We start from the raw sequence: 24,832 nt of genomic DNA on the forward strand, positions 1-24,832 counted from the left end.
GAGGAGGACTCCCACAGGATCGCCCAGTCCCCGGTGGTCCATGTCAGGGGGCTGTGTGAGGCCGTGGTGGAGGCTGACCTGGTGGAGGCCCTGGAGAAGTTTGGGCCCATATGGTAAGAATCCATCCAAATGTGTTGGGTGGTACGTGCCTCCCACCCCTTAACCCCTTGTTTTCCTCACTGTAAGACCTAGAAACAAAACAGCTTTTATCCCATCTTTTTTGTTAAACATAGGAAAATATGCACAGAAATTGGCAATGTGCACAGAATGCACTGTACTGTGACTTGGGATACACTGGATAAGAGTGTATGCTAGACCCCTGTGCTAAATGGATCTTATAAATGTAGTGTAGATACTGTATGTGTGAGGCCTCTCCAGTGAAGTGCCTTTCATCCTGTAGAAGTCTCTGGGGTTCTGTAGAAATATAACGTTAGATCACCATATACTGAGGCAGTGATCTAACAAGGTTTAGCTCATCTCCTTTAATGAGCTACACACACACACACACACACACACACACACACACACACAGACACATACACATACAGACACACACAAACATTTTCATACAGACACACACAAATAGCGTGGAGGTGGAGGTGTTGGCCAAACCAAGCTTTTAGGGGAGAGTGGGGTAAGTTGAGACAAAGGGGTAAGTTGAGCCAAAGGGGTATGTTGAGCCACCCTTGTTTCTAGGAAACCATACACAAAATTAATCATTTGACCAAATATTTAGGAAGAGGTCATTTCATGGAGTCTGTGAAGGAAGAAACCACATGGAAAAAGTGGTAAGAAAGTTATGTCCAAAAAAAGGATTTTCATTAAGTCAAATGAATTTACTGTGTTAGAGGTTTCATGATGCTTGTATCTAAACCAAAGTAGATAATTTAAAGATTGTTCTACACATCAGCTGGGGTCTCTATAAGCTTCAATATGAATTCCTAAACCTAGCATGAAAGTGTATCCTTGTAGCTGTGTGGGCTGATATAGTCAAAATGTTTGCCTTGGGGTAAGTTGAGCAAATTGAAATGTTTTCTTCCCAGTAGTGCTGAGCAATTAACCGAAATGTAGGTTATTTTTTGTTTTTTAAACAAGTAATTGAACAAAATCTGTTCAATTATTTGAATTCCATTTTGTTCTGTTTCTTTCTGTGAGCTCAATGCGCAAATTGCAGTTTCTCTAGAGATAAATCAGATCAAGCTCGAACTGTGCGATGTAGTAGGGAGTTGTAGTTTCCAACATGCCAATATTCTACATAGTTTAGCGCAGAAAGCGTGGTAATTAACTACAATGACCATAATCCATTGCGAGCCTACTTGTCTGGTCTGTTTCTTTTACGCCTGCTACGTAAGAGACAGAAGAATGTGCAATCGAGAGAGATAGAGAGAAGTTGCTTCACGAGTTATCTCCACCTGAAAATACATCTAAGTGATTGATAGTTGGTATTCAGCAGCAGTCATAAAAGTATGCCTTATTTACTTTGAATAACTAATAAAATAGTGATTTCATCAGACAGCATAGGCAGCGCTCTATAGAGATTATATGACTTAGAATAAAATAATAAAGTCATCAAATAAAACAAATGTAATATACACAACAACTGATATATTTTATTAAAGTAATGTAAATAACTAATGGTTTATAAGTGATAAGCAGTAATGGGCAGTCACTACCATCATGGGATTTTTAATAATTGTTTTATTCTGTGTTGTTACAGCATTCAACCCACATAATGCATAGCGCATTTAACCGTGATAATTTTTAACCGTGATAATTTTTTTACAGACCACTTTTTTGGGACAAGCTGTGTTTTCAAAACTGTTATGTTTACATGAATTCTGATTATTTCCAGTAATGCACAACATCCTGAAATATATGTAGATATCTTTGTTAGAAAGAATAATATATTTCCCTTGACGGAGTGATGCTGAATGAAAGAATTGCTCAGATTACCCCTCTCTTCCCTACCTCACAGACACCTTGAGGATCAGAGAGATCTCAGTGTTACTCCTTATGTGGTGCAATATTCATTAACATCCCTAAGAGAGCTGTGGAAACAGCATACGATAGCATGAGTAACCCACAACATAGAGACAATCTACCGTACCATGGTAACTGTAGAAACTATGGTAACTGTCCAATTAGACCAGCACTGCCCACAGTATTGTCACAACAGCAGTTTCTCCCCTCCTCCTGTTTTGTGTGCTTTTCTGTTGAGCCACTTTAGGCTCAGTGCATCTGTCATAATTTTTTGAAGGTAATATAAACAAGAAATAGATAGAGCAGTTTCCTTTCTGGTATAATTGTTTGACAGTTGCCCAAAACCTCAGAATTTGACCAGGAAATGTTTACATTCCAAACTTGCAGAGTTTTAATTCTGTCAGTTCAGGACATGAGTTCTCTTTGGGCAAATCTCAAAGAGACCCCCTTCGCAATAGTGCTCTCTTTTTGGCATTATGGTAGACAGCAGGGAATAGGGTGTCATTTGAGCCTCAGTTAATTTAGAGTAATGGACCAGTTTTCCACTCAGTCAATTTAATTCTAATGGACTTCCTTATTGTTTTGTGTTGATGGCAGCTATGTGATGATGATGCCCTTTAAGCGGCAGGCGCTGGTGGAGTTTGAGATGGTGGAGTGTGCTGATAAGTGTGTGGCGTGTGGCAGTAGCGAGGCAGTCTACATCGCAGGCCAGCAGGCCTTCTTCAACTACTCCACCAGCAAGAGGATCACCCGGCCCACCAACTCAGACAACCCCAACAGTGGCAACAAAGTCCTGCTCCTGTCTATCCAGAATCCACTCTACCCCATCACCACAGTAAGAACACGGAGTCAGAGCTGAAAAGACATACTGTATTATACATTAGAATTAGAATATATGCCATTTAGCAGACGCTTTTATCCAAAGCGACTTACAGTCATGCATGCATTTACGTATGGGTGGTCGCGGGAATCAAACCCACTATCCAGGCGTTACAAGCACCGTACTCTACCAACTGAGCTACAAAGAACCATTACCACAGTGCCAGTTATTAACTCTGTGCCACGCCCCTGGCACTGTATGAATGCTATACTCTCACCATGGTAACAGTAGTTAACTAGAGTCTCTGATTATTTCCCATATTAACAATAGTCAAGTGAATATATCAATCTAAAGCATTGTGTATTATCATAGAACTGCAGGATTTATTTTTTGACTCTTTCTTGCTCTCTCACTCCCTCTCTATATCTCAATGTTATCTCTCTCTCTGTCTCCCTCTCTCTCCTAATGTGAGCCACGGGCTAAATTTAGAAAGTAGTGTTTTAAAGCATCCTGTGGCTGTTTCGAGGTTTATTTCTCCCGTAATTTGTGCATATCTCCCGCCATAATCTCCCCCCCCCCCCCCCCCCTTCTCTCTTTCTCCCTCTCTCCCTCTCAGGTTGTACTGATAGATAGAGAGGGCTCTCAGCGGGGTGTCTGTAGATGTGTTCAGATATCATGTGTCTGATGATTACAATACCAGGAAGCTCACGTATATCAGTCTTCCTCAGATATGGATGAACAAATAGGCTGAGAAAGCATTCCAGCCTTGCACTGCTTCCCTGTGTCTCATTCCAGCTGAGCAGATAGGAAATACAACACGCAACAGCAGATAAATGTGTAGTTATGCAAGCTGGTAATGGAGACCCCGATAGGGTTGAATTGTCTTATTATTGAGTCAAACAGAGTCTGATTAGAGAGACACAGTCACTGTGCTAGAACATACAAGCATATGGAAGTATGAACACACACACTAAAGGACTGATAGATGGATGCACATAGATATACACTCACTCTTATAGATAGACATACAACGCCATACTAGGGTCTTATATAGGTTCCTGCATCCAGATTGCTCTCTCTAAGGACACACAGATGTTCCTACCTCATTGAAGTCTCACATAAATACTATTTCTCATTATTCCATCAATGTCACACAGTAACCTCTCAAATATTGTGCACAAATTTGTTACTGCCTGGTACATTGTCTTCGATGTTGCAGGTGTCAGGGAGAAACTCAGTTTTGATTGGAGCTTTTATCTTCCATCTGCAGCCTTGGTGAGAGCTGACTATAACATTTTCTATGTCTCCCTCTGTTGTCACCAAGGACGTTCTTTACACCGTCTGCAACCCCATCGGCAGTGTGATGCGCATCGTCATCTTCAAACGCAACGGCATCCAGGCCATGGTGGAATATCCTTTCTGTCTGTCTGTCTGTCTGTCTGTCTGTCTGTCTGTCTGTCTGTCTGTCTGTCTGTCTGTCTGTCTGTCTGTCTGTCTGTCTGTCTGTCTGTCTGTCTGTCTGTCTGTCTGTCTGTCTGTCTGTCTGTCTGTCTGTCTGTCTGTCTGTCTGTCTGTCTGTCTGTCTGTCTGTCTGTCTGTATGTCTGTCTGTCTGTCTGTCTGGCTGGCTGTCTGGCTGTCTGGCTGGCTGGCTGGCTGGCTGGCTGTCTGGCTGGCTGGCTGGCTGTCTGGCTGGGTGGCTGTCTGGCTGTCTGTTAGGATGTGAGTGTGATGGGTGGAGGGTGAGCCAATAATAAAGGCATCCCCAGGTCAAATTATTCAGCGAGCATAGAGTTGTTTTTGTTGATGGGTTTAGAGGTTTTATAACTGTTATCTGTGGACTTGTAATTGTGAATTGAGGCTTGAGGTTAATTGGTTGTGTTGCTGTTGTCCTTAACTTGCCCTCCTCACATTTGAGTCTGTTGAGTGTGCTCAGAAAGCTAAGGCTGCTCTCAATGGAGCCGACATCTACGCCGGCTGCTGCACCTTAAAAATCGAATATGCAAGGGTAAGTCTATATTCTCCACACACAATCACATACATAATGCTTAGCAAATAGATTTTGTTTAAAATGCCGGAGCACTTCCTGGTGATCAGCCTCAGCATGCAACAACATATCTGTTGTTTCCCTCCTGTAGCCAACTCGCTTGAACGTGATCAGAAATGACAACGAGAGCTGGGACTACACAAAGCCTTACCTGGTCCGAAGAGGTAACAATCTGCTCCTTGTTCTGTAGGCTATGGAGCGCTCTCATTGTGTAGAAGCTGCTGTGTTAGGACTAAAGGCTGCCATATAGGGCTGTCAGAGTGTCTGTCCATGGGCAGCCTGCAGGGCAGAGTCAGGTTTTCCTCCCTCTGGCTCAGTAACTTTATCTCAAATTTGCCCAGGCTGCAAACAGAACAGCAGGACAGGAGCGGTAAGGATATCAAATAAGTGTGGCTCTTTCTCTCTTTTCATTCCTGCAGGCTGTAGATAAATCAGGTCTGAGCTATTGGAGAGAGAGAGAGAGAGAGAGAGAGAGAGAGAGAGAGAGAGAGAGAGAGAGAGAAGGACTGTTTGTCTTGAGTTTAGTCTGAATCAGCTAAAATGAGACAGATATTTGGCGATACTTCCCTGTATAGTCGCTAACGTTGCGAAATGTGCTAACTTGAGACAGAGAGATACTGAGTCAGAGGCTGATGTGGCTACAGTGGTTTTATCATTGTATGAGGAATGTTACAGTAGCAAAGATGCTGTTTGAAAAAAGAGCAGAGGTATGGCCTGTTGTTGGCGGCCCCTCTTCACAACTCCCCCATCCCACCCTGTCTATGTGAAGTCATCATTGTCAATGTAGCGCCCCTATTGGAAGGTGTTTAAGGACCAGTATGGACCACAGACCTGCAGTCAACCAAGCCAACACAAGATCGACCCGCACTGTGCGTCCTTCTCCAAGCAACACACTCTCACATCCGTCTCTCACAAGCCTGCACCTGCCACCCATGGGAATAGAGAGAGAGAGGGAGAAAGAGGGATGGACGACAGGCTGACCCTGCACAACAACATGCATCCAAGAGAGAGGGAGAGAGACTACTCATTCATCCTGACCTCATGCAACCTCAACATCAACACGCCCAGGAGAACCCGCCAGTGCCACCTCATGGCTGGAGGACTGACTGCTTTTAGACTTTTTAGACTGGACCTATTTTCTTCTCTTGCTTGCGTCCTGATCTTATTCAGTCAGTACTCTGACTGGCTAAAACCATTATATCCCCTCACCAAATGACCAGTAGTAGAAATATTCATGTATTAGTGTATACAATCCCTAGTCTGGACATGGGCACATAAGAGTGCATTTCTCTCCGTCTTCAGGCCTGTAGAGAAAGCCTGTATTCTGTTAAATCAGACAATAAGATACACATCTCTGCTCTGTAATCTACTTAAACACCAAGGTGACACTATCTTCTTCTATAAGCTCAACTTTATATTATAGGATTTCTTTCAATGTCAATGTGTTGAAATGCCTATTTTAGCAGAGAGAAATGTTTAGATAACAAATGTTTAGATAATAATGATTGTATGCACTGTTAATGGAAGCACAGTGTGTGGATGAAGAGAGTCACAGTTCCCTTTATGGTTGTCTCAACTCCTGCAATTTGAGTCCAAAGTCTTAAGAGTTACATCCCTAGTAAAGTCACAGCTCTGTAAGAACTGGAGCCCCTCTATCAGAGGCCCAACTTCTCTATCTCCATCTGAAAGTCACAGCTCTGTGAATGTCATAGCCACTTCTCTCTTAAAGTGCATCTATCTACTCAGACTAACCAGGGGACATAGTAACCTGCTTAGGAGGTTGACTTTATGATGAACATCTCCCTTTACTGCGTGGCTAAATGAGAAAGCTCAGGCAAGACGCTAACTCATTTGAAAGCCCAGTGAGAGTGACTTAGCCTCCTGCTGTGGCGTTGATCCTCCAGTGTCCTCTGTGGACAGCTCTTCAGTAACATGCTGCGCTCTGCTTACCTGACAGGAACTGATATTTGATTCACTTTAAATCACCCTCACACCTTTATTATACTGGGTATTGGATAGTATATCAGCCCATTTAAGTAAGCTGATAATCAGTGCTTCACTTGGACTGAAATAGTGTCGGTACTCATTTTGGGTACCGGTACTGTTTATATTTAGGTGCCAGAACTCCCCAATACTTTTAATACAATATTCTATAGGAGGTGCAGGAAATCAAGCAGTAGAAAATGTACTCAGTTTATGTGAGCTCCTGCCCAAGTCCTGCTGATAAGTCATAGCTCTATCAGATAGAATGAAGTAACCCAGACCTCTACTGTATCTATCATCTGGTCTGTAGCACCTTCTCATACAGAATCAATTTCCCTGGCATTGAGGAACAGGTGTTACAACGCGTTAGTGCTTGATGCTCTACCAACTGCAACAACACAGTGTCTGTTTCACATCCCAAGGGGACCAGCCAGAGAGGCTCTCTGTGACATCACGTCCCCTCTGAGATGTCTTAACCACAGCAGGGTTCATATTGCTGTAGGCCACAGCAAAGATTAGCTGCCTTAGCTACAGATGTAGGATCTTAATGTGAGCCAGTTTGCTACAGCAAGAAAATAATCCTGCAGCAACAGCAAATGTGAATTATTATGTGGATTTTAATGAATGGATATTTTTGTAGGGGTTGATAAATTACTAACTTCAGAAGCCTCAAATACAGTACAAGTTTTAAATTTCCTGCATTGCAGGAAAGTTCTCCTGCAACAGGGTGATCAAATTAAGATCCTACATCTGTAGTAGGCCTCCTCAAGGAGACTCAGCTACGAACCTCACCCCCTGGCCCCTTTGTAGGAAATAGCATTCAGCTTGGGTGGGGTAATAACTAGCAATTTACACTGGAAATCTAATGAATCATTTCCTAAAAAATGTAGAAAGTCAGTCAAGAACAGAAGCAACGCTTTATTTTTGCCAAAGCAAATCTGTTTTCCATCTTTTGATTTGATTTGAATTATTAGGAAACGACAGCTAGTCTTACTGGGGTCCGACACGTAACGAAAAAGACCTTAGACAAAAAACTTTACAATTTACATACATTTAAAAACATTAGCATGTAGTGTGTGTGCATCTATCAGTTACACATACTGTACATGTCAGTACATACACACAAGTAGGTCACATAGGGGAGAGGCATTGTGCCGTGAGGTGTTGCATTATTAGTTTTTTGAAACCAGGTTTGCTGTTCACTTGCGCTATTTAAGATGGGAGTTCCATGCACTCATGGCTCTGTATAATACTGTACGTTTTCTTGAATTTGATCTGGTCCCGGGGGGCATGTCTGGTGGGGTAAATGTGTGGGTCAGTGCTGTGTGTAAATTGACTATGCAAACAATTTGGAATTTCCAACACATTAATGTTTCTTATAAAAACAAGAAGTGACGCAGTCAGTTTTTCCTCAACTCATAGCCAAGAGAGACTGGCATGCATAGTATTAATATTAGCCCTCTGATTACAATGAAGAGCAAGATGTGCCACTCTGTTCTGGGACAGCTGCAACTTAACTAGGTCTTTCTTTGCAGCACTTCATCATATGACTGGAGAATAATCAAGATAAGACAAAACTATAGCCTACAGAACTTGCTTTGTGTAGAGTGGTGTCAAAAAAGCAGAGCATCTCTTTATTATAGACAGACCTTTCCCCATCTTTACAACCATTGAATCTATATGTTTTGACCATGACAGTTTACAATCTAAGGTAACACCAAGTAATTTAGTCTCCTCAACTTGTTCAACAGTCACACCATTTATTACCAGATTCAGCTGAGGTCTAGAACTTAGGGAATGATTTATACCAAATACAATGCTCTTAGATTTAGAGATGTTCAGGACCAGTTTTTTACTGTTCACCCATTCCAAAACAGACTGCCACTCTTTGTTAAGGGTTTCAGTGACTTAATTAGCTGTGGTTGCTGATGCGTATACGGATTACTCATCAGCATACATGGACACACATGCTTTCTTTAATGCCTGTGGCAGGTCATTGATAAGATGGAAAAGAGTAGAGTGCCTAGAAAGCTGCCCCGCGGTACACCACACTTTACATGTCTGACATTAGAGAAGCTTCCATTAAAGAAAACAGTCTGAGTTCTATTAGATAGATAGCTCTGAATCCATGATATGGCAGAGGTTGAAAAGCCTTAACACATACGTTTTCTCAGCAACAGGTTATGGTCAATAATATCAAAGGCTGTATTGAAATCTAACAGTACAGCTCCACAATCTTCTTATGATCCATTTCTTTCAACCAATCATCAGTCATTTGTGTCAGTGCAGTACATGTTGAGTGCCCTTCTCTATACGCATGCTGAAAGTCTGTTGTTAATTTGTTTACATTCTGTTTGGTCAAACACATTTTTTCCAACAGTTTGCTAAGAGCTGGCAGCAAGCTGATAGGTCTGCTGTTAGAACCAGTAAAGGCCGCTTTACCACGGAACTACTTTGGTTTCCCTCCAGGCCTGAGGACAAAGACTTTCCTCTAGACTCAGATTAAAGATCTGACATCCTCAGTAGCTTTCCATCTAAGTTGTCAATGCCAGGAGGTTTGTCATTATTGATCGATAACGTTAATTTTTCCACCTCTCCCACAATAACTTTACACATTTCAAACGTGCAATGCTTTTCTTTCATTATTTGTTTTTTTATGCATGAATACGATGGCTCACTGTTCGTTGTTGGCATTTCCTGCCAAAGTTTGCCCACTTTGCCAATTAAGTAATCATTAAAATAATATTATGGTTAAATGAACATTTACTAATTGATTAAAAATAATAATAATAATTGGAAAACAATGTTTAGAAACGGTATAATCTTTGTAAATTATATCATAAATAGGAATGGTGGAGTTATGTCACACATGCAGTTAACAAAAATATATGGAAATGTCTGCTCTATCCAAAATTACAACCAACTGATTGCATAATTACCGCAAAAATAGAGGAGGCAAGTGGAAAGGGGGAGAAGGTAAGGAACTTGTCTGTCCGCCCTGCATTAAAGACCAACATTACCTACAAATTGACAGGTTGCAAAATAGTTGGGAGGAGATTTTCGATGTACTGACTCCATGGCACATGGTTTATGAACTGATACACAAAACGACGCCGGATTCAAAACGTAGAGTTTTTCAATTGAAATTGTTATACAAAATTCTTGTAACCAAAATAATGCTATATATATGGGGGATACAACCATCTCAGCTCTGCAGATTTTGCTGTGAAGAGATAGAGTCATTAGATCACTTGTTTTGGTACTGCCCATATGTAGCTTGTTTTTGGTTGCAGGTTCAGGAATGGCTGAAAAAATGCAACATTTACTCGGAGCTAACTGCAAATAGCACTGCTGGGTGATTTGATAAGTCATAGTCAATCGATCAGTAATATAATAATACTCTTAGCAAAGGTGTTTATCTTTAATTTTACAATCGGTAGACACTATGAGAATAGAAAGGTTCAGAACTTTTGTGAAATATCACAGCACAGTGGAAAAATATATGGCAGCTAGAAATCAAAACTGGATGGTCTTCAGAGATAGATTGGAAGGGTTGAGGGTAGCTGAAGGCTGGGACTAAAAACAAAAAGATAACTAATGTAAAATATACTGTCCATAAAATGAATGTAGTATTTATAAGCTGGAAGTGGAAGCCTAAGTATTGTTGTCCATTAGTTTACTCCAATTAGGGGAGGGATGGTAGAGTTAGGGGAAAATAATAAAGAAGGAAAATAAATATATATATTTTTTTATATATTTAAAACAATATATTTACCAAAGAAAAGTATATTGGGGATTGGAAAGGATGCAGACAATTACATTGACAGAAGCAACAATATATCTGCAATATTAAAGCTGAACCCTAAAAGAGAGAGAAAAAAAATAAAAATAATAATAGGCAACATCAAATAGTTTGGTGATGAATAAGTAATCTGATTCAATGAAAGATGGAGTTGAATTTGTCTTTCTGGCCATAATTTCATTTAAAGTACTCCAATGTTTTTTTCCATCATTTGCAGTAAGTCAGCCAGTCAGATGTGCAGCCAGACTTATTAGCCACTCCTTTTACCCCATCGCTTGCAACCATACAGTTTTTCAATTTTTTATAAATCCATGGAACCTTAACAGTTTTAACAGTCGGTTTCTTAACAGGTGCATGTTAATCAATAATTGGAAGAAGCAATTTAATAAATTAATCAAGTACAGCATCTGGATGCTCCTTATTAATCACATTAGACAAACAAATATTTTTAACATCATCCACATAAGAGTCACAACGAAATATTTTGTATGATATCTTAATACACTATTTTAGGACCAGCTTTTGGAACTTTGGCTTTCCTGGATATAGCCACTATATTGTGATCACTGCATCCAATTGGTACAGATACAGCTTTAGAACAAAGTTCTATAGTATTAGTAAAAATGTGATCGATGCATGTGGATGATCTTGTTTCTGTAGTGTTTGTAAACACCCTGGTAAATTGATTAATAACCTGAACCAGATTACAGGCACTGGTTACAGTGAGAAGCTTTCTCTTGAGCGGACAGTTTGATGAAAACTAGTCAATATTCAGGTCCTCAAGAAAGCAGATCTCTCTGTTTACAGTGAGGGAAAAAAGTATTTGATCCCCTGCTGATTTTGTACATTTGCCCACTGACATAGAAACGATCTGTCACGCTCGTCTACGAGAGAGGACCAATGCGCAGCGTTGAAGGTGAACATAATATATATTTATTAACTGATCACACGATCAAAACAATAACCAACGATGCGTGACGTCTAAGGTTACAACACGAACAAACCTTAACGGAACAAGAAACCACAACACAAAGTGAAAAGACCGATAGTTAAATATGGCTCCCAATCATAGACAACCAGCTGACACTCGTTGCCTCTGATTGGGAGTCACTCAGGCCCACATAGATATACAAACATAGACTTACATACCCTGGCTCAACATAACATAGTCCCCAGAGCCAGGGCGTGACAGTACCCCCCCCCCAAAGGCGCGGACTCCGACCGCGCCAAACAACCACAACAGGGGAGGGACCGGGTGGGCACTCCGCCTCGGCGGCGGATCCGGCTCCGGACATGACCCAGGCACGGGTTGTGCTGGACTGACGACGCGCACCCCTGGCTTGGTGCGTGGAGGAGGAACGGGCCTTACCAGGCTGACGACGCACACCGTAGGCTTGGTGCGTGGAGCAGGGACAGGCCGGACTGGGCTGACGAAGCACACCACTGACTTGGTGCGGGGAGCAGGAACGGGCCGGACCGGGCTGACGAAGCGCACCCCTGACTTGGTGCGGGGAGCTTGGATGGGCCGGACTGGGCTGGCGACGCGCACCACAGACTTGGTGCGGAGAGCAGGAACGGGCCGGACAGGGCTGACGAAACGCACCACAGACTTGGTGCGGAGAGCAGGCACGGGCCGTGCCGGACTGACGACGCACACCACTGGCTTGGTGCGGGGAGCTTGGATGGGCCGGACTGGGCTGGCGACGCGCACCACAGACTTGGTGCGGAGAGCAGGAACGGGCCGGGCTGGGCTGTCGACGCACACCGTAGGCTTGGTGCGTGGAGTAGGAACGGGCCGAACCGGGCTGACGATGCGCACCCCTGACTTGGTGCGGGGAGCAGGAATAGACCGGACCGTACTGGGGACACACACCACTGGCCCTACACCGGGATCTGGAACGGGCCGGACCGGACTGGCAACACACGCCAGTACCTCTCGCCGTGCCTCTACATCCTCCATCCCCTCTAGGACCAGTGGCCCCCGTAACCTGGCGGCCTCCTCTGGCAACACACTGGGCCGCTCTATCGCGGCCTCCTGCTGGTCCGACGTCGTGAGCCCCCCCCTAAAAAATTTCTGGGAGTCTCTCTTCCCCGTGGGCCAGGCCTCGATAATTCTCGCCCACCTCTCGCTCCTCTGCTTCCAATCTCCGTCATTCAGCTCCTCATTCGGCTTGACCCAGTCGAAGCTCTGCCTCCACTGTTGCCAAGTCCACCTACTCTGCTCCTCACTAGGCTGCTTGGTCCAGTTCTGGTGGTTTCTTCTGTCACGCTCGTCTACGAGAGAGGACCAATGCGCAGCGTTGAAGGTGAACATAATATATATTTATTAACTGATCACACAATCAAAACAATAACCAACGATGCGTGACGTCTAAGGTTACAACACGAACAAACCTTAACGGAACAAGAAACCACAACACAAAGTGAAAAGACCGATAGTTAAATATGGCTCCCAATCAGAGACAACCAGCTGACACTCGTTGCCTCTGATTGGGAGTCACTCAGGCCCACATAGATATACAAACATAGACTTACATACCCTGGCTCAACATAACATAGTCCCCAGAGCCAGGGCGTGACACGATCAGTCTATAATTGTAATGGTAGGTTTATTTGAAAAGTGAGAGACAGAATAACAAAACAAAAATCCAGAAAAACAAATGTCAAAAATGTTATAAATTGATTTGCATTTTAATGAGGGAAATAAGTATTTGACCCCCTCTCAATCAGAAAAATGTCTGGCTCCCAGGTGTCTTTTATACTGTTAACGAGCTGAGATTAGGAGCACACTCTTAAAGGGAGTGCTCCTAATCTCAGCTTGTTACCTGTATAAAATACACCTGTCCACAGAAGCAATCAATCAATCAGATTCCAAACTCTCCACCATGGCCAAGACCAAAGAGCTCTCCAAGGATGTCAGGGACAAGATTGTAGACCTACACAAGGCTGGAATGGGCTACAAGACCATCGCCAAGCAGCTTGGTGAGAAGGTGACAACAGTTGGTGCGATTATTCGCAAATGGAAGAAACACAAAATAACTGTCAATCTCCCTCGGCATGGAGCTCCATGCAAGATCTCACCTCGTGGAGTTGCAATGATCATGAGAATGGTGAGGAATCAGCCCAGAACTACACGGGAGGATCTTGTCAATGATCTCAAGGCAGCTGGGAACATAGTCACCAAGAAAACAATTGGTAACACACTACGCTGTGAAGGACTGAAATCCTGCAGCGCCCGCAAGGTCCCCCTGCTCAAGAAAGCACTTATACAGGGCCGTCTGAAGTTTGCCAATGAACATCTGAATGATTCAGAGGAGAACTGGGTGAAAGTGTTGTGGTCAGATGAGACCAAAATCGAGCTCTTTGGCATCAACTCAACTCGCCGTGTTTGGAAGAGGAGGAATGCTGCCTATGACCTCAAGAACACATTTACATTACATTTACATTTTAGTCATTTAGCAGACGCTCTTATCCAGAGCGACTTACAGTTAGTGCATACATTATTTTTTTATCGAACCCACAACCCTGGCGTTGCAAACGCCATGCTCTACCAACTGAGCTACATCCCCTGCCGGCCATTCCCTCCCCTACCCTGGACGACGCTGGGCCAATTGTGCGCGCCGCCCCATGGGTCTCCCGGTCGCGGCCGGCTACGACAGAGCCTGGATTCGAACCAGGATCTCTAGTGGAACAGCTAGCACTGCGATGCAGTGCCTTAGACCACTGCGCCACTCGGGAGTACAAACATGGAGGTGGAAACATTATGCTTTGGGGGTGTTTTTCTGCTAAGGGGACAGGACAACTTCACCACATCAAAGGGACGATGGACGGCGCCATGTACCGTCAAATCTTGGGTGAGAACCTCCTTCCCTCAGCCAGGGCATTGAAAATGGGTCGTGGATGGGTATTCCAGCATGACAATGACCCAAAACACACGGCCAAGGCAACAAAGGAGTGGCTCAAGAAGAAGCACATTAAGGTCCTGGAGTGGCCTAGCCAGTCTCCAGACCTTAATCCCATAGAAAATCTGTGGAGGGAGCTGAAGGTTCGAGTTGCCAAACGTCAGGCTAGAAACCTTAATGACTTGAAGAAGATCTGCAAAGAGGAGTGGGACAAAATCCCTCCTGAGATGTGTGCAAACCTGGTGGCCAACTACAAGAAACGTCTAACCTCTGTGGGTTTTGCCACCAAGTACAAGGGTTTTGCCACCAAGTACTAAGTCATGTTTTGTAGAGGGGTCAAATACTTATTTCCCTCATTAAAATGCAAATCAATTTATAACATTTTTGACATGCGTTTTTCTGGATTTTTTTGTTGTTATTCTGTCTCTCACTGTTCAAATAAACCTACCATTAAAATTATAGACTGATCATTTCTTTGTCAGTGGGCAAACGTACAAAATCAGCAGGGCATCAAATACTTTTTCCCCTCACTGTATACTGCAAACCTCCCTCATAAGCATTCCTGTCTCTTCTATAGATGTTATATCCTTGTATTGCTACTGCTGCATCATCAAATTAATGATCTAAGTGAGACTCAGAAATGGCTAATATATGAATGTTATCTGATGTTAGCAAGTTATTGATTTCATTAATCTTATTTCTAAGGCTAGATATATTAATATGAGCTATTTTCAGGCCTTTCCTGGGTAGTGTATAAGAGATATGGAAAAGAGCAAACAAAGCAAGTGAAAAAAATATACATTCAGCAGTCCATTAGTCAGTTAGTGTGTGTAAGTGGGTGCACCTGTGGATGTATTTCAAGGCCTACCTTCAAACTCAGTGCCTCTTTGCTTGACATCATGGGAAAATCAAAAGAAATCAGACCTCAGAAAGAAAATTGTAGACCACCACAAGTCTGGTTCATCCTTGGGAGCAATTTCCAAACGCCTGAAGGTACCACGTTCATCTGTACAAACAATAGCACGCAAGTATAAACACCATGGGACCACGCAGCCTTCATACCACTCAGGAAGGAGACGTGTTCTGTCTCCTAGAGATGAACGTACTTTGGTGCGAAAAGTGCAAATCAATCCCAGAACAACATCCTTGTGAAGATACTGGAGGAAACAGGTACAAAGGTATCTATATCCACAGTAAAACGAGTCCTATATCGACATAACCTGAAAGGTCGCTCAGCAAGGAAGAAGCCACTGCTCCAAAACCGCCATGATAAAGCCAGACTACGGTTTCCAACTGCACATGGGGACAAAGTTCGTACTTTTTGGAGAAATGTCCTCTGGTCTGATGAAACAAAAATAGAACTGTTTGGCCATAATGACCATTGTTATGTTTGGAGGAAAAAGAGGATTGCTTGCAAGCCGAAGAACATCATCCCAACCGTGAAGCACGGGGGTGGCAGCATCATGCTGTGGGGGTGCTTTGCTGCAGGAGGGACTGGTGCACTTCACAAAATAGATGGCATCATGAGGAAGGAAAATTATGTGGATATATTGAAGCAACATCTCAAGACATCAGTCAGGAAGTTAAAGCTTTGTCGCAAATGGGTATTCCAAATGGACAATGACCCCAAGCATACTTCCAAAGTTGTGGCAAAATGGCTTAAGGACAACAAAGTCAAGGTATTGGAGTGGCCATCACAAAGCCCTGACCTCAATCCTATAGGCAATTTGTGGGCAGAACTGAAAAAGCGTGTGCGAGCAAGGAGGCCTAGAAACCTGACTCAGTTACACCAGCTCTGTCAGTGTCACGTTCGTTCATAGACGGGACGGACCAAGGCGCAGCGTGATATGCATACATGTTTATTTGAACCGAATAAACAACTACAAAACAACAAACTAAACGAAACGAAACGTGAAGTCCAAGGTACACAAACAACATACCTCACACGGAACAAGATCCCACAACCCACTAGTGCCAATAGGCTGCCTAAGTATGGTCCCCAATCAGAGACAACGAGCGACAGCTGCCTCTGATTGGGAACCACACCGGCCAACATAGATCTAGACCTACTAGATCGAAAACATAGAACTACACAACATAGAAAATCACACCCTGACTCAACAAATAAGAGTCCCCAGAGTCAGGGCGTGACAGTCAGGATAAATGGAGCAAAATTCACCCAACTTATTGTGGGAAGCTTGTGGAAGGCTACCTGAAACGTTTGACCCAAGTTAAACAATTTAAAAGGCAATGCTACCAAATACTAATTGAGTGTATGTAAACTTCTGATCCACTGGGAATGTGATGAAAGAAATAAAAGCTGAAATAAATAATTCTCTCTACTATTATTCTGACATTTCACATTCTTAAAATAAAGTGGTGATCCTAACTGACCTAAGACAGGCCATTTTTATTAGGATTAAATGTCAGGAATTGTGAAAAACTGAGTTTAAATGTATTTGGCTAAGGTGTATGTAAACTTCCGACTTCAACTGTATCTAGACAGCCACAAGCCTGGGACAATCCGCCATCCCAGCCACAATGGCTAACCGCGTCACAGGCTACTTTCAAGCCCTCAAGAAAACCCTGCTAGCTTGATAGGCAGCTAGCTATAAGCTAGGCTAGCTGCTTCACCAACCAGCTCCTCAGACCCAGCCTTGGCCAGCAGGATCACTGGACAGATCCCAGCACCTGATGCCAATCGCGTCACGGGATCCAAACTCAAAAGGTAGCGAGCTAGCAACAAAACTCTTTCAACAGACTCCCGAGTCTCCCGAGTGGCGCAGTGTTGTAAGGCACTGCATCGCAGTGGTAGCTGTGCCACTAGAGATTCTGGTTCGAATCCAGGCTCTGTCGTAGCCGACCGGGAGACCCATGGGGCGGCACACAATTGGCCCAGCGTCGTCCAGGGTAGAGAAGGGAATGGCCGGCAGGGATGTAGCTCAGTTGGTAGAGCATGGCGTTTGCAACGCCAGGGTTGTGGGTTCGATTCCCACGGGGGGGCAGTATAATTATTATTTTTTTTATAATAATGTATGCACTCACTAACTGTAAGTCGCTCTGGATAAGAGCGTCTGCTAAATGACAGACTTGCAAAACAACAAACCATGCTCTCCCTCGTTCTGTGTTCAACCAGAAGTGATATGTTGCGCAGTGCGTTCAAGACAACTGGAGGCTAGAAGATGTGTAGCTGCTCAGTGTAAAGTTCAGCGCACAGCAGGGTTCTGCAGTCTCTCCGAGGGTGTTCTTAATGATGGATAGTTTTCCCTTCCTCTCCCCAGAGGACAAGCAGAGGAGAGGAAATAGGGGGGTTTGGGTGGGGGGAGTGGAGGGGGGCGTCTCAGGGTGATAACAATAGAGGGTGTTTGAGGCCTGATTGTGGTGGGAGGGGCCGCAAGATGAGATGGGAGAGGCCGTAGGGTGAGATGGGAGTGTGGGTAGGGTGAGATGGGAGGGGACGTAGGGTGAGATGGGAGGGTAGGTACGGTGAGATGGGAGGAGCCGTAGGGTGAGATAGGAGGATGGGAGGGGATGTAGGGTGAGCAAGGAGGGTAGGTAGGGTGAGATAGGAGCGTGGGTAGAGTGAGATGGCAGGGGGCGTAAAGATGTCTTCCGCTGGTACAGCAAACATGACAGTGAACCCTGCTGCCCGCCCTTAATCTGTGACTGAAGGTCTGTCTGTCTAATGAGTGCTCTCTTTCTCTCTCTCTCGCTCTCTCAATAATCCCTCCTTATCATATTACATTACACCCATGCAGCATCTCAGCAGAGTGTCTGTGTGACTGGGCCTGGGGGGACTGCTGTCCCAGCCCCCCAACCACAGAGTTGACCAGGCTGTAATAGTTATATAGCTAGGCTGCTGTAAGCTATTGTGGAGCATTACTGACTAAAAAGGAGACCTTGTAACTTGTAAGTTATAAAGGGGCTGTTCAGTTGTAGAGGTAATGTTCTTGAACTGAACAACAATTGGCGTTATATCATCTGGGCTTCCATGTAGATATACAGGAGCTCTGATTCATGGAGTGGTTCTTTTATCTGTTCAACTGTATTATTAGGCATGTTGAGGGCTCCTTTGGGACTGCTCTTGTGGGAGATGGAACTGCAGTTGCTCTTTGTCCATCCTGTGCCTCCATGCATCTCTCTGTGATTCTGTGGCAGATGTGAACTGACTGTATGATGATGTAACACAGGTTGATGTTGTGCACTTGTGCTGAAAGAGACAACCTGTGCCAATAAAGCCAAGACCTCAGTGAGAGGGTTGCTGACTGTTCACGCTAGTGATGTAATTCAGGTACTGTTCCTCCACCAATCTTTGTATTACAAATGTAACAATGTTTTCCCACTGTTTAACATGTGATCTTTGATGTTGTTTCTTTCTATTCTTGTGTTTTCTCTCTATTGTTCCTTGTCTATAGGTTGCTGAATAATTGAAATGGTATTTTGTAAAGTAAATTGCCATTGTGGTTAACAGTAGGGCTTTTTAAAACATGTATTGGCGTCTTCTTCTCTCTGTGTGTAATAGTACAACATAGTACTACTGTTCAGTGTTACTACTATGGTGAAGGTGCAACTGTGGATGCATTGTAGTCCTTCTAATGCAAATTATTACCAGGAGCATGTTCTGATAGGGTGGCCGGTTAGAGCATTGGGCCAGTAACCGAAAGTTGTTAGTTCGAATACTGGAGCCGACAAGGTGAAAAATCTGTTGCTGTGCCCTTGAGCAAGGCACTTAACCCTAATTGCTCTAGGGGTGCTGTACAATGATGACTCTCAGGGGGAGTTGGGAAATGCAAGAAACACATTTCCATTACACAATTGAGTGTAAGACGACAAATATAAGCACCCCCCAAATTATTATAATGTGTGTTAATCAATAGCATTTTTTCCATAAGTAGCTTTGACTTTTCATTATTGTGCCCTATTGTGCCCTATGCCTGCACTGTTACTATGTGAACTTGTAATGTAAAGTAAGACGTCGACAGAAAGTGGGTTTCCCCAGTCAGTGTACTCAGACTCACCTGTAATGTCACAGGGTTTCTGTCACCTCTCTAATTGGGGTGCTAGCTGTGCCACTAGAGATCCTGGTTCGAATCCAGGCTCTGTCGTAGCCGGCCGCGACCGGGAGACCCATGGGGCAGCGCACAATTGGCCCAGCGTCGTCCAGGGTAGGGGAGGGAATGGCCGGCAGGGATGTAGCTCAGTTGGTAGAGCATGGTGTTTGCAACGCCAGGGTTGTGGGTTCGATTCCCACAAGGGGGCCAGTATGAAGAAAAATAATTTATTTTTTACAAAATAATGTATGCACTCACTAATTGTAAGTCGCTCTGGATAAGAGTGTCTGCTAAATGACAAAAATGTAAATGTAATTATTCTGCTTCTTTGACCTTTCTATCAGTGTCTATGTGAATAGCTCCTATTTGAATGTGTAGCCCAGAGACATTTTCCTCATATTCTCTCCCTACGCTGTGAATGTGTTGATGTTTCAGAGCGTGGGAAGGGCAGGCAGGCCATACTGGGGGAGCACCCGTCCTCTTACGGAGACAATGGATACGGTAAGATCCCCCCTCTCAGCCCAAACACCAGAACACTACTCAGTCTATCGGCCTCCTTCATCTCTGGACATCTCTAGACACAGACTGCTACATTATCCACTCTATCCACACTCATTCACTGACCTCCGTTTCAAAATGTTTTCTCTAGTTTCATGCCTACTGAACACAACCCAGGTGGAAGTGAAAGTTGTAACTCCCCCCCCCCCCCCCCCTGTGTTATGTATTCCAGGGTCGCACTGCCCCCTGCTGCCTCTCCCAGGTAACAGCAGGTACAAGCTGAGCTCCCACGACATCCCAGAGGTGGTGGCTTACCCCCTGCCCCAGAGCTCCTCTTACAACAACCACGGCTCTAGCTCTGTTGCCATGGTGAGCGGCCTGCACCCCGCCAAGATGAACTGCACCCGCATCTTCAACCTTTTCTGTCTCTATGGCAACATCGAAAAGGTCAGCAGCAGGGGTCCATCTTAGGAGGGACTTAAGGGCATCCATGTGTGTGTTTGTGATAGTTTGAGTGTGAATGAACATTTCTTTGATGATTTTTTTTTGTTGTCAGTGTATGTTATTCTGTTTGAAGTATTTATGTTTGAAGTAGGTGTACTAAAGCAGTAGTTCTCAAACCTCTCCTGGGGACCCGCAACCGTTCCATGTATTTGATCTATTCCAGAGCTAGCACATCTGATTCAAATTGTCAACTAATTATCAAGCACTTTACTAAGTGAATCAGGTTAGCTAGTTCAAGGTGCAACAAAATTGTGAAATGTCTGGTGGTCCCCGAGGATAGGTTTGAGAACCACTGTGCTAAAGGTGTATGTAGCTATATAGTATTTGAGGTTTGCTATGCACGTCATGTGTCTAAATGTGTGTGTGTGGCAGGTGAAGTTCATGAAGAGTGTCCCAGGCACTGCCCTAGTAGAGATGGGGGATGAGTATGCAGTGGACAGGGCCATCACTCACCTCAACAGCATCAAGGTGTTTGGCAAGAGGCTTAATGTCTGGTGAGTGTCTCCTTGTTAGCATGTTAGAGGATAGCTTAGCATCTGCAGTATTCAACCACAGAATTCATCTTATTGTCTAGTATCTTTTTACTCATTGTTTGTCTTGCATTCCCTCCCTCTCCATTTCTCTCTTCCTCCTTTTTCTTTCTCTCTCTCTCCCCCTATCCCTCTCTCCCTCTCTCCAGTGTGTCCAAGCAGCATGCGGTCATCCCCAGCCAGGTGTTTGAGCTGGAGGACGGCAGCAGCAGCTATAAGGACTTTGCCATGACCAGGAACAACCGCTTCACCAGCCAAGGCCAGGCCTCCAAGAACATCATCCAGCCACCCTCCTGTGTATTGCATTACTACAACGTCCCCCCCTGCATCTCAGAGGACCAGCTACTGAGGGTAGGGCTGTAATGATATCTATGGTAGGGATAGGATGTGAGCAGATGCCTGAGGGGTTAAAGGTCAAGGCTAGGGAACGGGATGTAGGAAGTAAGGTCAGATTTATGGTTAACTCCCATCCTGTATACTGCACTACTGCAACTTCCCTCCCGGTATCTGAAAGTACCAGCTACTGAGGTTAGGGCTGGGATGACAGGGTAGGGTGTGGGGAAGGGTTTCGGAGGTCTGTATGGGGTAGGGTTTAGCGTTGACTCTCATCCTGTGAGCTGCACTACTACAAGCCCCTCCCCCTACATTTCAGAGGGCCAGCTGGAACTTGGGCATGTGGTTGGAAGTAGGTGGATATCTGATGTTTGGTGGATAGGAGGCCTAAGAGATTCAATTATTCTGCTACTCTTTTGCTGCACAATTGCTTCCATAGAAGAAGAGGACCACTGATGGATCTACCAGTCATTCACTGTCAAAGATCTATGTACTTTGACTGTTATTAAAGAGCTCCATCTTGTGGATGTGGTTAGAAAAACACAAGTATTCCCTCAGCTGTCGTTGTTGACTGTTGTTTGATTTTTTACAGTTATGCTCAGAGCATGATGTGCCAGGTTTCACCAAGTTCAAGATGTTTGATGCAAAGCGTAAGTTTGGCCTTTTTTCACTTTTTCCATTTTGTTAGGCTGTTGAAGGAGTTAGCTATACTGTCATACTGAAGTTATCCTACTGTCCTCTCTTCTCATCAGCCTCCTCCAAAACCATATCTGGCTTGTTAGAGTTTGACTCCAAGACGCATGCGGTCGAGGTCTTGACCGTCCTAAACCACTACCAGATCAGAATACCAAGTAAGTGACCAAATGGCCTTGCTTTCCTCAACAGTGACCACACACTAGCACCAAACACTCCACCGTTAGTAATCACTCCCAGCAGGATAACTGAGTGTGCCACATACAGTCAGAGAAATGCCCAGAAAAATTGGATTCAGACCAAATTTACATGAAGACCTGAAGACTAAGAAAATTTATCTCCTAAATCCTATCTAATCAAACTAATTTAAATATAGATCAGTGCTTCGTTACATTCAATCTGCCCCTTCACAGCCTTTCTTATTACCACTCTATTATTGCTGAGTGGAATAGCATGGGGGACATGTTATACAATCCAAGGGGGAGAATGCTGTCAATGCTGTCTGTTCTATGAGCAGGTGGTTGATTTGCACATTATTTCTCCTGTCTGTTGGTTGGCACCACAGGTGTTTCAGCCTGGCCCTGTGGAGTTGTTTGTTATTAGAGAGGGAGATTAGGTGTGTGTGTGTGTGTGTGTGTGTGTGTGTGTGTGTCTTGAGACAGGGAGCACACTAGGACAGGAGTCTCTGCACAATCTGCTGCATACCTTTTTCTCTTCTCAGACCGGACTTAACGCTGCTGTGTTCACAATCCTCCCTGCCAATGTCCCCAGCAGAGTGTGTGGGCATGCCATGTGAGCATGTGTGTTTGTTTGTGTTTATGAATATGTGTGAGTGTATAGTAGGTGTGTAACCCAGTGTGTCTGACCTTTTCCAGATGGCTCTAACCCCTACACCCTGAAGCTGTGCTTCTCCACGTCCTCTCACCTCTGAGAAACTCAGGACCAGGGCACCAGCAGGACTGACCAGAGCCCAGCAGGAGAGGGAGAGAGACGGAGAAGGAGAGAGAGAGAGAGAGAGAGAGAGAGAGAGAGAGAGAGAGAGAGAGAGAGAGAGGATGGGGCTGGGAGGGACAGAGTACTGAGCTATCAAGACACAGACTGACTGTCTCCCATTGAAGTGGAGAAGACTACTGAAACACAAGTGTGAAACACTGGAAAATTGCTGAAGAGGTTTTCTCTTGTACCTCTTATTTTGTAGTATTTTTTGTTCTGTTCGTTTTTAAGTTGTCTCTGTATAGAGAGAGGCAATCAGATCTAAGAACAGAGAGACGACACCCTCTCTTCCCAGCATCCATTTGGACTGAGCATGGTACTGTAATGTAACAGATGACCCCTGAAAAGACTTGTTGTGGACAGAATGAGATTACTTGCTAATTTTTGCATTGTGGTCGAAGACTGAATAGAGGACATCCAATATGCCCATGCTGGTGAAGACTATCCAAAATGGTCGCCATATTTATGGGTTGACAGTGCTTCATTTATGCTCAGCTTATTCAGTTGAGCAGCAGAAATTCAGTCGGTACTTCAGTGGTACAATGTGTCAATATTAATTTAAAATCGCACTGTAACATGTAAATGTGTATAGAATTTAAATGAAATCTCTGCTATAGAGGGGTGCGACGGGGGAGGGGGGTAATATTATTAATCTTATTTGAGGGACATTGTGTCAGCAGGTGTTTTGCTTTGGAGTGGAACGTTTAAAGATGCGTTTTAGACACTGTGTTTGTACGATGTTTACACATGAAGAGCCCATGGTCTGTGTAGTATGTCAGTGTTTTGGGGCACTCTGTTTGAGTGTTAGTACTGGGTTCAGTGTTAGTATCATGGCTTCCCTGCACTGGTTCAGTGTCAGTAGTTTTGCACATTCAGACTGTTTTAGTGTTTAGTGACAAGCCGATATGTCTTATGTTCACAAAATGGCTGAATCCAGAATCATTGTACATCACCCCAAGCTCTTTGCCTCATTAATTAGCAAATATATTAACATTAATTAGCATATATAAAACATGTATGGACATTTTCACATTTTCTAATCCTTCAAATACCTAAGGTTATTTGGAAACAGCCCTGTCAAAGACTGTAACAAATAATATGATTGTAAAAATGATTTGCACAACAAATGTGGAATTCCATTTTACTTGCAAAATATGGCAAAATAAGGAAATGACATGGTAACGCCAAATTCCATTGGTCTACTCTGTATGTAGTACTGTATAACATTAGCAAATACATACAGTACAAAACTTAAGGTGTTATTCAAACCTTTCTGCAAGTAGCAAATTGCAATATTATCCGTTGCTGGGGAGGCTTATCCAGGCACATAATCATGGGTTGGTTGGTTTTGAATGCATCCTGAGAGCCTGACATTCATTAGACATTCAGCAGTCTACAGATCCTCTTACATCTTATTATTCGATAATTGTTCCACATTCCGACTTCCATTTCAAAAGCCTGGAGTTACCATAAACAGCGGTCTTGTGCTTAAGTTAATGTTATCATCAAATGTAAGACAAGGAGGGTCTTAAATTCTCACTACACGCATGTTCAGGTGGGTAGATCCCATGATGTCCATGTCTGACTGGTCATTAAATGGCATCATGTCAATGGCTTTGTGGTGGATTTTATGGAGTTTTGTGGTCTGTGTCAGGGATAGTCACTGGAGTGACACCAGAATAAAATCCTCACGCACA

At 43.9% G+C, this 24,832-nt stretch overlaps 1 protein-coding gene across 1 annotated transcript; it reads left to right on the plus strand.

Moving 5' to 3' along the window:
* LOC311110621 (heterogeneous nuclear ribonucleoprotein L-like) lies at window positions 1–24,369 on the plus strand. The gene is made up of 12 exons (XM_084153145.1): window positions 1–113; window positions 2,578–2,815; window positions 4,125–4,205; window positions 4,706–4,807; window positions 4,938–5,010; window positions 20,020–20,085; window positions 20,315–20,529; window positions 20,959–21,080; window positions 21,266–21,467; window positions 22,042–22,099; window positions 22,202–22,300; window positions 23,018–24,369. Exons 2-12 carry the CDS (start codon window positions 2,585–2,587, stop codon window positions 23,071–23,073), a joined length of 1,305 nt encoding a protein of 434 aa, XP_084009271.1. The 5' UTR covers window positions 1–113; window positions 2,578–2,584; the 3' UTR covers window positions 23,074–24,369.
* The last annotated feature ends 463 nt before the right edge of the window (window positions 24,370–24,832 follow it).

This window comes from Coregonus lavaretus (assembly GCF_964263955.1).
Source record: "Coregonus lavaretus genome assembly, chromosome: 36".
NCBI classification, from domain to species: Eukaryota; Metazoa; Chordata; class Actinopteri; order Salmoniformes; family Salmonidae; genus Coregonus; species Coregonus lavaretus.

Bases quoted from the DNA above. Each gene is read 5' to 3' on its own strand.
- LOC311110621 (XM_084153145.1), top strand. From the start codon at position 2,585: ATGATGATGCCCTTTAAGCGGCAGGCGCTGGTGGAGTTTGAGATGGTG. The intron at 2,816-4,124 runs GTAAGAACACGG...GTTGTCACCAAG, and splicing joins CACTCTACCCCATCACCACA to GACGTTCTTTACACCGTCTG. The intron at 20,086-20,314 runs GTAAGATCCCCC...TATGTATTCCAG, and splicing joins TTACGGAGACAATGGATACG to GGTCGCACTGCCCCCTGCTG.